Source organism: Hyperolius riggenbachi, chromosome 1 (assembly GCF_040937935.1).
Source record: "Hyperolius riggenbachi isolate aHypRig1 chromosome 1, aHypRig1.pri, whole genome shotgun sequence".
Classification (NCBI taxonomy): domain Eukaryota; kingdom Metazoa; phylum Chordata; class Amphibia; order Anura; family Hyperoliidae; genus Hyperolius; species Hyperolius riggenbachi.
In genome coordinates this window covers 668,113,347-668,129,070 of record NC_090646.1, presented here as the reverse complement: position 1 = coordinate 668,129,070, position 15,724 = coordinate 668,113,347, and the positions used below count along the sequence as shown (strand labels likewise).

The window sequence follows — 15,724 nt, the reverse complement described above, 5'->3', positions numbered from 1 at the left end:
AGAATGCCTTCCAGGCCTTGAAGCAGGCCCTCGCAAGCGCCCCTGTGCTTCAGGCCCCAGACTTCAGTCGTCGGTTTGTGGTGCAAACCGATGCCTCTGACTACGGTCTCGGCGCAGTCCTCAGCCAGGTGGATGGAAAGGGGGATGAACACCCTATCCTCTACCTGAGCCGGAAGCTCCTGCCCCGAGAGGTAGCCTACTCCACAACTGAAAAGGAGTGCCTGGCGATCGTGTGGGCCCTACAGAAACTGCAGTCGTATCTGTACGGCCGCTCCTTCACGATCGTCACTGATCACAATCCCCTGAGTTGGCTAAACCGTACTGCTGGAACCAACGGCAAGCTCCTACGGTGGAGCCTGTCATTGCAGCAGTACGACTTTACGATCCAACACAAAGCAGGCAGCCGACACCAAAACGCTGATGGGCTGTCGCGGTGTCAGGGGGAACCCGACCCAACAGCGCCAATAGCTGCTACGGAAGGCGTCCTGTTGACACCTCCCTGAGCAGAGCTCGGGAAGGGGGAGGTGTGACGCCGGGCGACGCCCAGTCGTCCGAGGATTCGCGGCCGAGTGTCCGATCGCAACCGTGATCGGAAAACTGACATTCTTTATTTTTAAAATAGAAGTTTTTCCTTCCTGCCTTCCCCCCCCCCCCTTTTGCCATGAGGGCTGAATGGGCCTGCGTTAGCATATGGCTAAAGCAACCTGGTTTAGCAAGAAATCCTGTTAAGGCTCCCGGAAAAGCTCTGGTGACACTAATGTGCTAATTGGGCAGAGCTGAAATACCAACAGAGTCTATTCAACAGGGGAAGCTAGCACAGCATGAGGTCTATTGACACCTACATTCCTCCCAGTCTTGACGGCACCGACTAAACTGAGTATGGAATGCATGGTGTTGATAACTTTGTCACATTTTGCAAATACCATCCATGGGAGGAATATGAAAATTACATAATTTTGTTTCCCTAATTCTGTAGAATATGGTGATACTAGACATAGCCAGGTAACCCGAGCAGGGGCTGAGATATGAATAATGGGGTCCCCGTGCGCCCCAAATATTGCAAGTTTGATGTCCTATGAACGTGTATTCTCAGCCCAATCTCAATATGAAATCGGTTTGCATGTGCGACAAAACCCCGGCGGGGTATGAAATTGGACATATTTTGTGGATGGCTGGAAGTTCCTCCCCTGAGAACTCACTGCCTGACACGCCCCTGGGCTGAGCTTGAGACTCCGCCCAGAAATGTCAGTGCTCAAAACTGATTGCATGAGGACCCCCAGCCAATTCCCCCACTTTCCATCATACCGAAAAGACTGCCACTGCTTGGGGAAATAGCAGTGGCCATCTTGCAGGCGGAGCAACGGCCATGTGGTTCGGCCATATTGCGAACTAACTGCAACAAAGGAACTTTGTCTTTTCCCGAACGGACTTTCCACAGAATCATAAGTATTCGTTCTTTTTATCCCTTTTTCTTTTATGTACTGTGTTATCACTGTCTCTCATCGTTTAATTGTTCACGATTGTCTGTATATATTAATTATTTATATTGTAACAAATAAAGGCTTTTTAAAAGGTCTTTACCTCTCAGTAAAACCTTCTATTCAGTATACACAGACGAGACCTAAACTTCCGAAGGGACGCTACTGTTTTGATAGATAGATAGGAATTGCACAGTTTTAACCGGTTGTTTGTTTCACAGGTCTATAGCCAGTTAGCAGTTATCTCTGGGCTGATAGAAAACAGAGATGGTGGCAAATCTACCCCTGGGTTGGAGTAAAAGTGTATTTTCGTAACCTCACAGGCTCCCTACTGCGTCGTGACGCTCAAACTCCGCCAATTCTACGCAGATTGCGTCCATAGCTCTCAATCTGTGTGCTAGAATCGGATCGGACGGTTTTGCGTGTTCACGGCCAGTGGGGCTCTTGTGACACCAAGCTGACACACAAATCCCCTTACAGTTCTGAGGGGTGTGTTTTGGACGGTGTGAGATCATGATGGTTGAGTCTGGTGGTCATGTGTGGGAGAAGTCTTGGAGAAGCATGTGATTTGTTTGATCAGCTGAAAGAATTGCAAAGGTCTGATTGGCTGTGATCACATCCTGCTTTAGCACATGATCATGACTAGCAAATCAGAGACTTGCATATCTATCACCTGACCAACTGATCACATGCTTCTCCATAACTTCTAGACAGTTGGCTGATGGTGTAATGGTTAAGGGCTCTGCCTCTGACACAGGAGACCAGGGTTTGAATCTCGACTCTGCCTGTTCAGTAAGCCAGCACTAATTCAGTAGGAGACCTTTGGCAAGTCTCCCTTACACTGCTACTGCCAATAGAGCGCGCCCTAGTGGCTGCTGCTCTGCTCTGGCGCTTTGAGTCCGCAAGGAGAAAAGCGCAATATAAATGTTATTTGTCTTTTGTCTTGTCTTGTCTAGACATGACCACCACTAGTGGAGTCTGCATACAAATATCACCGCCAGGAGACTTGGGCGCAGGATACAGCCGGTATATGGCTGATCCTGCTGCTGCACAGTTTCCTGGCGGTGTTAATTACTATTCCCCCTCCAGGCCGCCATGGATAGTGGGGAATAATGTAATTCAGCTTCCAGCTATTGCTGGCGGCCGAATTATAGTGTTTTAAATGTAATTTCTGCTCCGTCTTCTGACAGCGCTAAAGTTACTGACTGTGCATCGCTATACCTGTAATTCCTATTACGGCCTATGGTGGCACCGGCGACGCTAGTCTACTTTAGGGGACCCACCGCAAATCCCCATAGACACTTTCAGCTGGGCTGCAAAACGGAACAAATGGCTTCCGTTTGCTTGTTGAAACTCCCACAAGCCTTATATCCCCGGGAAGCTACGCATGTCCTCTAACGAATTTTGCGGGTTTCGGTAAAAAAAAAGTTTGAACTGACTGTGTAGGAGCCGCGGAATGACTGCAATTTCGGGTCCGTCGGCCATCTTGGTTCTGCTCTGCAGGTCGTTTCTTCCTCCTCATTGGAGGGATTGTTAGGTGGGGGGCGTGCCAGCTAACAAACCCTCCAATGAGGAGGAAGAAAGAGACCTGCACAGCAGAATTAAGATGGCCGACGGAACCGAGATTTAGGCCGTTCGGTGGCTCCTACACGGCCAATTTAAACTTTCTGTTATCGAAAACCTCCCAATTCGTTACAGGGCATGCTTACCTATCCATGGGTATAAGGCTTGTGGGGGTTTCAACAAGCAAACGGAAGCCATTTGTTCCGTTTTGCAGCCCAGCTGAAAGTGTCTATGGGGATTTGCGGTGGGTCCCCTAAAGTAGACTAGCGCCGCACCGGCTGCACCCAAATCTCCTGTACATAAACGTGTCTATGTATGTATATAGATAGATAGCGTCATAATTCTGCTTCGATCTTTCCATTGTTTACCTGTAATTTATTTATTTTCCCACTGAAAGGGTTCATAGCCCAGGGCTGTAAATCTCAGTTTTTCTGCATTTGCGGAAGTCAGACTGCAGTGCAATTCTCCCTGAGTGCTAATTAACTAATTACCTGGGTGACTGAGATTTAACACTCTTGACAGCAGGGAACACATAGAAAGTTCAGCAGGTCAGGAAAAAACAAACAGAAATAGCTAGAAAGCATTATCTGATACTAGTACCTAAAATGCTGCAGTGTATGACCACTCACAATACCGGACATACTGTAGGTGAATGGCTGTTATACAACATACAATTCCTGCCAGTTACCGTAGATAATTTCCAACATGTTGGAAATTATCTATCTAATCATCTATCTGCCTAGCAATTAGTCTCAATCAGTCGCTGTCCTCCTCTTCACTGCTCGTGTCATCATGCTCAACTCTTTGTACAGGGGCGTAACAATAGACGCTGTAAGGGATGCAGCCGCAGGGGGGTCCAGAAGCAGCAGGGACCCCATGGGGGAATAAGTTTATTTTCCCTGTCCTGAGATACTGACAACTGAGGGCACAGAGAGAAAAAGCTTTCTGTTGTCTGCACAATTGTTCTAATGACTGCCTCTACTCAGCCACTGATAAGGAATCATACAAAGATTTGTAGACGGTCCCTATTCAATGTGCAGCAGGGTCTTGTGTACATCTCCCAGTCCCCAGCCTCTCTACCCCTCCCCAAGTGCTGTGTCCTGTAGTGATACTGGAGGAGTCTGCAAAGCCCCGCCCCCAGCCTCTCTACCCCTCCCCAAGTGCTGTGTACTGTAGTGATGCTGGAGAAGTCTGCAGAGCCCCGCCTCCAGCCTCTCCACCCCTCCCCAAGTGCTGTGTCCTGTAGTGATACTGGAGGAGTTCTGCAGAGCCCCGCCCCCAGCCTCTCTACCCCTCCCCAAGTGCTGCGTACTGTAGTGATGCTGACAGTACTTCCAGGACAGATCCCTCTTGCTGTGATGGAGAAAGAGAATGTTTGGGTGCTGATGCTGTCTTCTGTTCGTTTACCCCACCTGCTTCACGATTTGGGGGGCAATCGCAAGTACGAACGGCTTCCGCGGCTGCAAAGGCTGTGGATGGCACATGTAGGTCTTCCTCCATCATTGCCTCGAGCTCCAGCTCACCCTCCATGTATTGCTCCATGCTTTGCCGGCAGTTGGGAAGGGCGGGGTGCACCTATCTTGACGGCTGCGAACAGGAACCGGAAGTACGCTTCCTCGGACATGCGCACTATTAATAAATGCAAGTGTTTACGAACGAAATTCATTTGGGAGTTTAATGTACTTTATCAATTCTGTTTGCACGCACGCACGTTAAACAGGAAGGGGGAGGACACTTTAGCGGAGATGCGCACTTGTAATAAACGCACTTATTTACGAACGAAATCAGCTGACGCAGTTACATTAACCACTTGAGGACCGCAGTGTTAAACCCCCCTAAAGACCAGGCCATTTTTCAATAAATTGGCCACTGCAGTGTAAGGCCTTGCTGCAGGGCCGCACAACTCAGCACACAAGGGATTCCCCCCCCCCCTTTTCTCCCACCAACAGAGCTCTCTGTTGGTGGGGTCTGATCGCCCCCCAGATGTTTGTTTGTTTTTGTTTATGTATGTTTTTTTAAAATAAAAAAGTGTGTTGTTTTTTTAATGCTCTTGTATACCCCTTTCCCTCCCCCTGCCAGCCAATCCCAGTGATCAGCTGTCATAGACTTCAGCCTATGACAGCCAATCACCTCTGTGGCTCAGGAGGGGACAGCCGTGTCACACAGCTGTTCCCAGTACAGCGCTACCTTAGATCGCAATGCTGTACCAGTAATTAGACGGCGATTACGCCGTCTAACAGTCTCCCGAGCGGAAATTGTCGCTCGGAGACTGAAGGCGGGGCTCCGCTCCGCCCACCAAGCAGGAGATGCGTGCGCACCCTGCGACAATCTCCTGCAAAACAGAGCACCAGGACCGCCAATCGGCGGTAGGCGGTCCTGGGGCTGCCGCCGCGGCCACGCCCGCTGGCGTGACACGGCCGGCTAAAAGTTAACTTCAGCTTTCCATCCGCTCCCACTGGCACAGTCCCCTCCCACTATTCCAACCACGTGGGAAACAGTGGTTATGTTTGGGTGTAGCTAGGGTCACAGATAGCGAACATTGGAACGGACGGAAAGCCGTACGAGACCACTCCCAGCTACCTATGGACACTCCTACTAGTTACGCCCACTATTGATGACGCTGCACTCTGATATGGCCCCCTGAATGCCTCTGTATCGTAAACATAATCGAGCCGCTTCTTCGATCGCGCCAACACACGATAAGATAGTAGTAATTTTGACCGTTTATTTTCAACATGTCCAATACAATTTCGACCGAGAACACACTCTATTCTTCCCATAAAATCGCTCAAGTGTGCTTAAAAATGCTTCCTATATTTGGATGCGTTCTATCGATCGCACGTGAAATCGGGTGAAAAAACGTAATGTGTGTACCCAGGGAGTGAAATATGCACACATCCTTTTGCATCTGTTAAAAAACACAAACCCACCTCCAACTAATGCAGCGCCATTTTTTTTTCTTTTATTTATTTTTTGGTTTGGTAAACCTAAGCTAAGTGCGGAGCTAAGAGAGGAGGCCACACACCATGCAATCTTTAACATTTTGTTTCAATTCAAGAATTACAGTAAATTTTTATGATTGATTGTAACATTCGATTAATCTGACCAATGTACCGCATGTGTGGTCAATTTTTCCCCAATTAATTTTTTTTTAAACAAGCTACCCTACACCATTCAATTCTCACAAAAATTTATTTAAAAAATCCACCACTCCCTATCGACTTATATTGGGGGAAAAAAAGTTGTAAAATTGGATCATTTTATTGTACTGTGTGTGGCCACATTAAAGGTTAGAAAGATTTAGAGAGCAATCCAACTTACTTGAGCTCTGACAGTTTCATATTTCAGACAAAAAGATGATCGCAATATTGTTTAAGCAATTTTTGTTGTTTTGTTTAGATTGCAAATCCATGTTACACTTGTGGAGCATCAGTGTAATTTTTTTTTTGTTTTTTTTTTGTAGTCAAACCGGACCCTCCAGAAAATGTTGTGGCAAAACCTGTGAATAAAAACCCTCGGAGGTTAGAAGTCACCTGGCAGACGCCATCTTCCTGGCCGGACCCAGAATCCTTTCCGCTCAAGTTCTTCTTGCGGTATCGGCCGCTCATCCTCGACCAATGGCAGCATGTGAGTACAAGAAACTCAGCCAACCTTGTGTTGTGATGTTTGCTGGCTAGGCATGGTTGGATAGAAATCTGATGTGGTGCGATTAACTCGTATGAAAATTGCCCATGCTGCACAGGCACCATGGAACAGTATAGTTCATTATAAGATAATTAAACCTTTGATGGTTGTTAAGTTGTTCCTCGTGGGAGTGGCTTATCAAACAACTGTGGGTTGGGTTGTTAGTAACTGCTCGGAGGCGTGTACTATGAGAGGGGAAAATGTACATTTACATAATAGTTCTCTGCCGGGTAGTTGGGCACAGGGTGAGCCAAATGATGGCTCTCCCTGCTGCTGCCCGAAATTCCCGGTGGCGTTATTATACTATTCCCCCTCTGAGTCGTCGCAACTTGGAGGGAGAAGTAAGTCAGGGTCCGGCTATTGCTAGAACCCTGAATTACCCTTACGCGGGCGCACACTTTAGCATTGGAGCCAGGAGGGATCGCTGCTGTACTGGTGGCACAGGTGGAACCTGCACAATATTACTCCGTCAGTTATAACACTGCACAGTATTACGCCGGTGGTTATAATACTGCATAATATTGTTTTCCTTAATATTACTCTGTCAGTTATAACGCTGCACAATATCACGCTGGTGGTTATAACGCTGCACAGTATTATGTCCTCGGTTATAACGCTGCACAATCTTACGCCGGTGGTTATAACGCTGCACAGTCTTACGCCGGTGGTTATAACACTGCACAATATGACGCCGGTGGTTATAACGCTGCACAATATGACGCCGGTGGTTATAACGCTGCACAATATGACGCCGGTGGTTATAATGCTGCACAATCTTACGCCGGTGGTTATAACACTGCACAATATGACGCCGGTGGTTATAACGCTGCACAATATGACGCTGGTGGTTATAACGCTGCACAATATGACACTGGTGGTTATAATGCTGCACAATATTACGCCGGTGGTTATAACGCTGCACAATATTACGCCAGTGGTTATAACGCTGCACAGTATTACGCCGGTGGTTATAACGCTGCACAATATGACGCTGGTGGTTATAACGCTGCACAATATTACGCCGGTGGTTATAACGCTGCACAATATGACGCCGGTGGTTATAACGCTGCACAATATGACGCCGGTGGTTATAACGCTGCACAATATTACGCCAGCGGTTATAACGCTTTAGCGAAGCCGTGTATATCTTCCATGCAGACAGCTGAATAGGGCCCCTCCCTGGCGGGCTCTCTCCTCATCACGCCATCCGCACTATTTGTAGGCGACGCGTGCGGTGACAGGCCGGGCAGCACGCAGGGAGCCGGTGTGAGGAGTGTAATTTCATAATATGCTGCCAGTGGAGCGATTAAGGAAATCCATTAAGTTTAAGTTATAAGTTGAACCTTCTGTTCCGGCAGACGAGAATTGTCGTCCCGCCGAATATCTCTGATTAATTCCAGCTCCGTCCTGCTGAACACGTTTAACGCAGTAATGGCCGCCGTCCGCGCGCTGCAGAGAGGGGGGCGGCCGCGCTGGATATACTGGAAGTGGCGATAGGACGGGTGATTTATGGCCGAGTTTCACTTCCAGAAACTCTCCCATCAGCACTTTATAATATAAACGCCTCCGGACTGACGAACTCTCCGCGAGAAGGCCGCCGCGTCATTCCACTGCATCAAATGCCCTGCTCTCTGGGGCACTACAAGTCCCAGCATGGCCACTTATTGTACCTGAACTACTGATGCCTTTTTTAAATAAAATATATGTGTATGTTCTCCTTTAAAGTACAATTAGCTACCTACGTTTACTTTGTCCCTGTGAAGTTCCATTTTTGAGATATTCAAATGTCCTGCTTGTGGACTGCCAGCCTCCAGGCAAGAAGCAGCGGATAAACAGGATGGTCAGTAAGGGTGCATACACACATCCAATTCTGATTGGACAATGATGTATGAGAGCCAACAGATGTATATTACTACAGCCTGGTACACACTTTCAACTATGATTGGACAATCACACAGACCAATTTTACCCTCTCCATGTAGTGTGAGGGTTTAGTTACCAAATCTGCTTATAGTGTTCAATATCTGCTGACCTTCATACTACATGGAGCTGGTAAAATTGTTAAGTAATTGGCCAATCATACCAGGCCTAAGATAACAGATTACATTATAGAGCAGGAACCGTTGCGTTGTCTAGCTATTTGCTGCTGAAGCTGCCATCGCTCTGCAGGTCCTGATAAGAACGACCCTCAGTAGCGAGCAGCATCTCCCAGGCACGGCAGCCCGGGCGCACGAGGTGGACAGGTCACGTGATCTCTGTTGCCGAGCCCCTGGCACACTGTCCCCCCCCGCACAGCGTCCCAGGCGCACGTGGAAGAGAGGTCACGTGAACTCCATTGCCGAGCCCCTGGCACACTGTCGTCCGCCCCCCCCCCCCCCCCCGGGCACAGCGTCCCGGACCTATGTGGAGAAGGGGTCATGTGATCTCCAGCCGAACCCCTGGCATGCCTGCCCACCACTCCCCCCTCCAATTACCACGCTGCTCCCAGGGAAGTGACAGCCAGCTCCGTGCCCCTGAATTCCAGCAATGTCAGCGAGGAGAGCGAGGAGAGCAGAGGAGGGGGGGGGGGGGGGGGATGAGGGCAGCGCTTACGGAAATTAATATGCACTATTCATGGGCCGCTATTGATCGGGAAAATGCATTACCCCCGGTGGCAGGCTGCGTTATCTTACCTCCCGAGACTGATTCAGCACCTGCTGCAGACTGAGCTGCACGTGAGCTGCGGGGCAAGGTCACGCCAATGTCTCTGTGCAAGCAGGACAGATACGGCTGCTGCACATCAGGGGAACTCTGCTGGGACGCAGCCTTATATGGTCAGCCTTAGGCCAGGCACACACCATGCAATGTCCTGTATACGGCTGCTGCAGATCGGGGGAACTCTGCTGGGACGCAGCCTTATATGGTCAGCCTTAGGCCGGGTACACACCATGCAATGTCCTGTATACGGCTGCTGCTGCAGATCGGGGGAACTCTGCTGGGACGCAGCCTTATATGGTCAGCCTTAGGCCAGGTACACACCATGCAATTTCCTGTACACGGCTGCTGCACATCGGGGGAACTCTGCTGGGACGCAGCCTTATATGGTCAGCCTTAGGCCAGGTACACACCATGCAATGTCCTGTATACGGCTGCTGCAGATCGGGGGAACTCTGCTGGGACGCAGCCTTATATGGTCAGCCTTAGGCCAGGTACACACCATGCAATGTCCTGTATACGGCTGCTGCACATCGGGGGAACTCTGCTGGGACGCAGCTTTATATGGTCAGCCTTAGGCCAGGTACACACCATGCAATGTCCTGTATACGGCTGCTGCTGCAGATCGGGGAACTCTGCTGGGACGCAGCCTTATATGGTCAGTCTTAGGCCAGGTACACACCATGCAATGTCCTGTATACGGCTGCTGCAGATCGGGGGAACTCTGCTGGGACGCAGCCTTATATGGTCAGCCTTAGGCCAGGTACACACCATGCAATTTCCTGTATACGGCTGCTGCACATCGGGGGAACTCTGCTGGGACGCAGCCTTATATGGTCAGCCTTAGGCCAGGTACACACCATGCAATTTCCTGTATACGGCTGCTGCAGATCGGGGGAACTCTGCTGGGACGCAGCCTTATATGGTCAGCCTTAGGCCAGGTACACACCATACAATGTCCTGTATACGGCTGCTGCACAACGGGGGAACTCTGCTGGGACGCAGCCTTATATGGTCAGTCTTAGGCCAGGTACACACCATGCAATGTCCTGTATACGGCTGCTGCAGATCAGGGGAACTCTGCTGGGACACAGCCTTATAAGGTCAGCCTTAGGCCAGGTACACACCATGCAATGTCCTGTATACGGCTGCTGCAGATCGGGGGAACTCTGCTGGGACGCAGCCTTATATGGTCAGCCTTAGGCCGGGTACACACCATGCAATGTCCTGTATACGGCTGCTGCAGATCAGGGGAACTCTGCTGGGACACAGCCTTATAAGGTCAGCCTTAGGCCAGGTACACACCATGCAATGTCCTGTATACGGCTGCTGCAGATCGGGGGAACTCTGCTGGGACGCAGCTTTATATGGTCAGCCTTAGGCCAGGTACACACCATGCAATGTCCTGTATACGGCTGCTGCAGATCGGGGGAACTCTGCTGGGACGCAGCCTTATATGGTCAGCCTTAGGCCGGGTACACACCATGCAATGTCCTGTATACGGCTGCTGCAGATCAGGGGAACTCTGCTGGGACACAGCCTTATAAGGTCAGCCTTAGGCCAGGTACACACCATGCAATGTCCTGTATACGGCTGCTGCAGATCGGGGGAACTCTGCTGGGAAGCAGCTTTATATGGTCAGCCTTAGGCCAGGTACACACCATGCAATGTCCTGTATACGGCTGCTGCAGATCGGGGGAACTCTGCTGGGACGCAGCCTTATATGGTCAGCCTTAGGCCGGGTACACACCATGCAATGTCCTGTATACGGCTGCTGCTGCAGATCGGGGGAACTCTGCTGGGACGCAGCCTTATATGGTCAGCCTTAGGCCAGGTACACACCATGCAATTTCCTGTACACGGCTGCTGCACATCGGGGGAACTCTGCTGGGACGCAGCCTTATATGGTCAGCCTTAGGCCAGGTACACACCATGCAATGTCCTGTATACGGCTGCTGCACATCGGGGGAACTCTGCTGGGACGCAGCTTTATATGGTCAGCCTTAGGCCAGGTACACACCATGCAATGTCCTGTATACGGCTGCTGCTGCAGATCGGGGAACTCTGCTGGGACGCAGCCTTATATGGTCAGTCTTAGGCCAGGTACACACCATGCAATGTCCTGTATACGGCTGCTGCTGCAGATCGGGGAACTCTGCTGGGACGCAGCCTTATATGGTCAGTCTTAGGCCAGGTACACACCATGCAATGTCCTGTATACGGCTGCTGCAGATCGGGGGAACTCTGCTGGGACGCAGCCTTATATGGTCAGCCTTAGGCCAGGTACACACCATGCAATTTCCTGTATACGGCTGCTGCACATCGGGGGAACTCTGCTGGGACGCAGCCTTATATGGTCAGCCTTAGGCCAGGTACACACCATGCAATTTCCTGTATACGGCTGCTGCAGATCGGGGGAACTCTGCTGGGACGCAGCCTTATATGGTCAGCCTTAGGCCAGGTACACACCATACAATGTCCTGTATACGGCTGCTGCACAACGGGGGAACTCTGCTGGGACGCAGCCTTATATGGTCAGTCTTAGGCCAGGTACACACCATGCAATGTCCTGTATACGGCTGCTGCAGATCAGGGGAACTCTGCTGGGACACAGCCTTATAAGGTCAGCCTTAGGCCAGGTACACACCATGCAATGTCCTGTATACGGCTGCTGCAGATCGGGGGAACTCTGCTGGGACGCAGCCTTATATGGTCAGCCTTAGGCCGGGTACACACCATGCAATGTCCTGTATACGGCTGCTGCAGATCAGGGGAACTCTGCTGGGACACAGCCTTATAAGGTCAGCCTTAGGCCAGGTACACACCATGCAATGTCCTGTATACGGCTGCTGCAGATCGGGGGAACTCTGCTGGGACGCAGCTTTATATGGTCAGCCTTAGGCCAGGTACACACCATGCAATGTCCTGTATACGGCTGCTGCAGATCGGGGGAACTCTGCTGGGACGCAGCCTTATATGGTCAGCCTTAGGCCAGGTACACACCATGCGATTTCCTGCATACGGCTGCTGCAGATCGGGGGAACTCTGCTGGGACGCAGCCTTGTATGGTCAGCCTTAGGCCGGGTACACACCATGCAATGTCCTGTATACGGCTGCTGCAGATCAGGGGAACTCTGCTGGGACACAGCCTTATAAGGTCAGCCTTAGGCCAGGTACACACCATGTAATGTCCTGTATACGGCTGCTGCAGATCGGGGGAACTCTGCTGGGACGCAGCCTTATAAGGTCAGCCTTAGGCCAGGTACACACCATGCAATGTCCTGTATACGGCTGCTGCAGATCGGGGGAACTCTGCTGGGACGCAGCCTTATGTGGTCAGCCTTAGGCCAGGCACACACCATGCAATGTCCTGTACCCGGCTGCTGCAGATCGGGGGAACTCTGCTGGGACGCAGCCTTATATGGTCAGCCTTAGGCCAGGTACACACCATGCAATTTCCTGTATACGGCTGCTGCAGATTGGGGGAACTCTGCTGGGACGCAGCCTTATATGGTCAGCCTTAGGCCAGGTACACACCATGCAATGTCCTGTATACGGCTGCTGCAGATCGGGGGAACTCTGCTGGGACACAGCCTTATATGGTCAGCTTTAGGCCGGGCACACACCATGCAATTTCCTGTATACGGCTGCTGCAGATTGGGGGAACTCTGCTGGGACGCAGCCTTATATGGTCAGCCTTAGGCCAGGTACACACCATGCAATTTCCTGTATACGGCTGCTGCAGATCGGGGGAACTCTGCTGGGACGCAGCCTTATATGGTCAACCTTAGGCCAGGTACACACCATGCAATGTCCTGTATACGGCTGCTGCAGATCGGGGGAACTCTGCTGGGACGCAGCCTTATGTGGTCAGCCTTAGGCCAGGTACACACCATGCAATGTCCTGTATACGGCTGCTGCACATCGGGGGATCTCTGCTGGGACGCAGCCTTATATGGTCAGCCTTAGGCCAGGTACACACCATGCAATTTCCTGTACACGGCTGCTGCACATCGGGGGAACTCTGTTGGGACGCAGCCTTATATGGTCAGCCTTAGGCCAGGCACACACCATGCAATGTCCTGTATACGGCTGCTGCAGATCGGGGGAACTCTGCTGGGACGCAGCCTTAAATGGTCAGTCTTAGGCCAGGTACACACCATGCAATTTCCTGTACACGGCTGCTGCAGATCGGGGGAACTCTGCTGGGACGCAGCCTTATATGGTCAGCCTTAGGCCGGGCACACACCATGCCATTTCCTGTATACGGCTGCTGCAGATCGGGGGAACTCTGCTGGGACGCAGCCTTATATGGTCAGCCTTAGGCCGGGTACACACCATGCAATGTCCTGTATACGGCTGCTGCTGCACATCGGGGGAACTCTGCTGGGACGCAGCCTTATATGGTCAGCCTTAGGCCAGGTACACACCATGCAATGTCCTGTATACGGCTGCTGCAGATCGGGGGAACTCTGCTGGGACGCAGCCTTATATGGTCAGCCTTAGGCCAGGTACACACCATGCAATGTCCTGTATACGGCTGCTGCAGATCGGGGGAACTCTGCTGGGACGCAGCCTTATATGGTCAGCCTTAGGCCAGGTACACACCATACAATTTCCTGTATACGGCTGCTGCAGATCGGGGGGAACTCTGCTGGGACGCAGCCTTATATGGTCAGCCTTAGGCCAGGCAATTTCCCAAAACATCAACAGGTCAAATCGATAAATTCTGACATGTCCAATCAGCTCCAATTGATAACGGGATACATTTTGTACAGATTTGATTAGGAAATCGATCCCGTTCTCGATCTGAAACTGATCGGACATGTCAGAAATTATCATTTCGACCCATCATTGTAATGGGAAATTGCATACTGTGTACTACGCCTTATACTGTTACTTAAAAAGAAACCGTAACCAAGAATTGAACTTCATCCCAATCAGTAGCTGATACCCCCTTTTACATGAGAAATCTATTCACAAACGGATCATCGGGGGGCTCTGTGTGGCTGATATTGTGTTGAAACCCCTCCCACAATGTGATGTCAGGACCATGGTTCTGACATCACACTGTGAGAGCCTTGTTGCATTGTGGGAAATAACAGCTGTGTGCAACTGCCAAAAAAGCAAGCAGCATCCCCTTCCAGTGACATCGCCTGCCAGCAGTAGAAATGTCACCATGTGATAAATGTCAGAATGTAAATCAGGGAGAGGGAAGATTTTACAATGAGCAAACACTGACTAAATCATTTATACATAATTATTGTAAAAATGAAGCACTTTTTTATTACATTATTTTCACTGGAGTTCCTCTTTAAGCCTAAAAAAACAGTTTATCTTAGCTTCCTGCAGCCCCCTGCAGTCATCTTGTGCCTCCGTCCTTGCGCAACCCTCCAATAAGCAGCAGCGACCCCCTCAAAGCTGGTCGGTAACGGCCAGTTGGAGGCCACTGGGCATGTGCACACTGATCGCATTCCCGACGCCTGGAGCGTTCTGCGAATGCGCAGCAGGGATTTTCCTATACTGTGCATGCGCAAAATGCTGCTGTGCACGGGGAAACAGCGAGGAAGCGCGTGGACAGCCAGCTTGCAGGGGGCGCCACTGCTGACCAGAAAGACTTGAAGGACAGCACGGGCACAGGATGACTGCTGGGGGCTGCAAAAAGTCTGAAGTTTTTGGGTTTTTTTCAACATAAGATTTCCTTCAAGGGCCAATTAGCAATCCAAGTTCCCGAATGATTGACCGTCCGAACCAATCGTTGAAATCCACCAATGAATGGGGGGGGGGGGGCAAACTGTTGTCTTAAACTGGCTTAACACAGGTGGATACCGCCCCGTCATGGCAAGCAAACTTTACCACATTGACAAAATTCTATTGAGTCTCAAACGGCTTACATTGTATCACTAAATACACAACAGCACTACGCGGCTGTCAATCTCATGCCGATTTTGTCATCTGGCCACTTGACGTCCATTCTCCGACATACCCAACCCACTACTGACCAATCAACCGCCCAACAACAATGTAAAGTTGGTCAGTCGGGCCTGTTGGGGGACAACAGATTTCCAGCAGATGCAGTAATAACGAGGGATACGTGTAGGCATGGCCGCCATCAGAATTTTCTGGGCCCCATACTTGGCAAACCTACAAGGCCCCACTCACGCCAAATAACAATCTGATAGGTAGATTGTGTGGGGGCAGAGCCACTGTATGTGGGGTAGAGTCAAAGCAACTTGCGTGTCGCCCATAACACCCTCCCCCCTGCATTGATGCGTGTTCACCAATCACGCAGCAGGGAAGAGGGA

General features: G+C 50.6%; 1 protein-coding gene across 7 annotated transcripts in view; it reads left to right on the top strand.

Moving 5' to 3' along the window:
- The window catches only part of CNTFR (ciliary neurotrophic factor receptor), an 841,679-nt gene that overhangs the window by 748,370 nt on the left and 77,585 nt on the right, over positions 1–15,724 (top strand). For all 7 annotated transcript variants that reach the window (XM_068253005.1, XM_068252965.1, XM_068252959.1 and 4 more), the window contains one exon: positions 6,505–6,668. In XM_068253005.1, the coding sequence (XP_068109106.1) occupies positions 6,505–6,668 (164 nt within the window). The remainder of the gene's footprint in view (positions 1–6,504; positions 6,669–15,724) is intronic.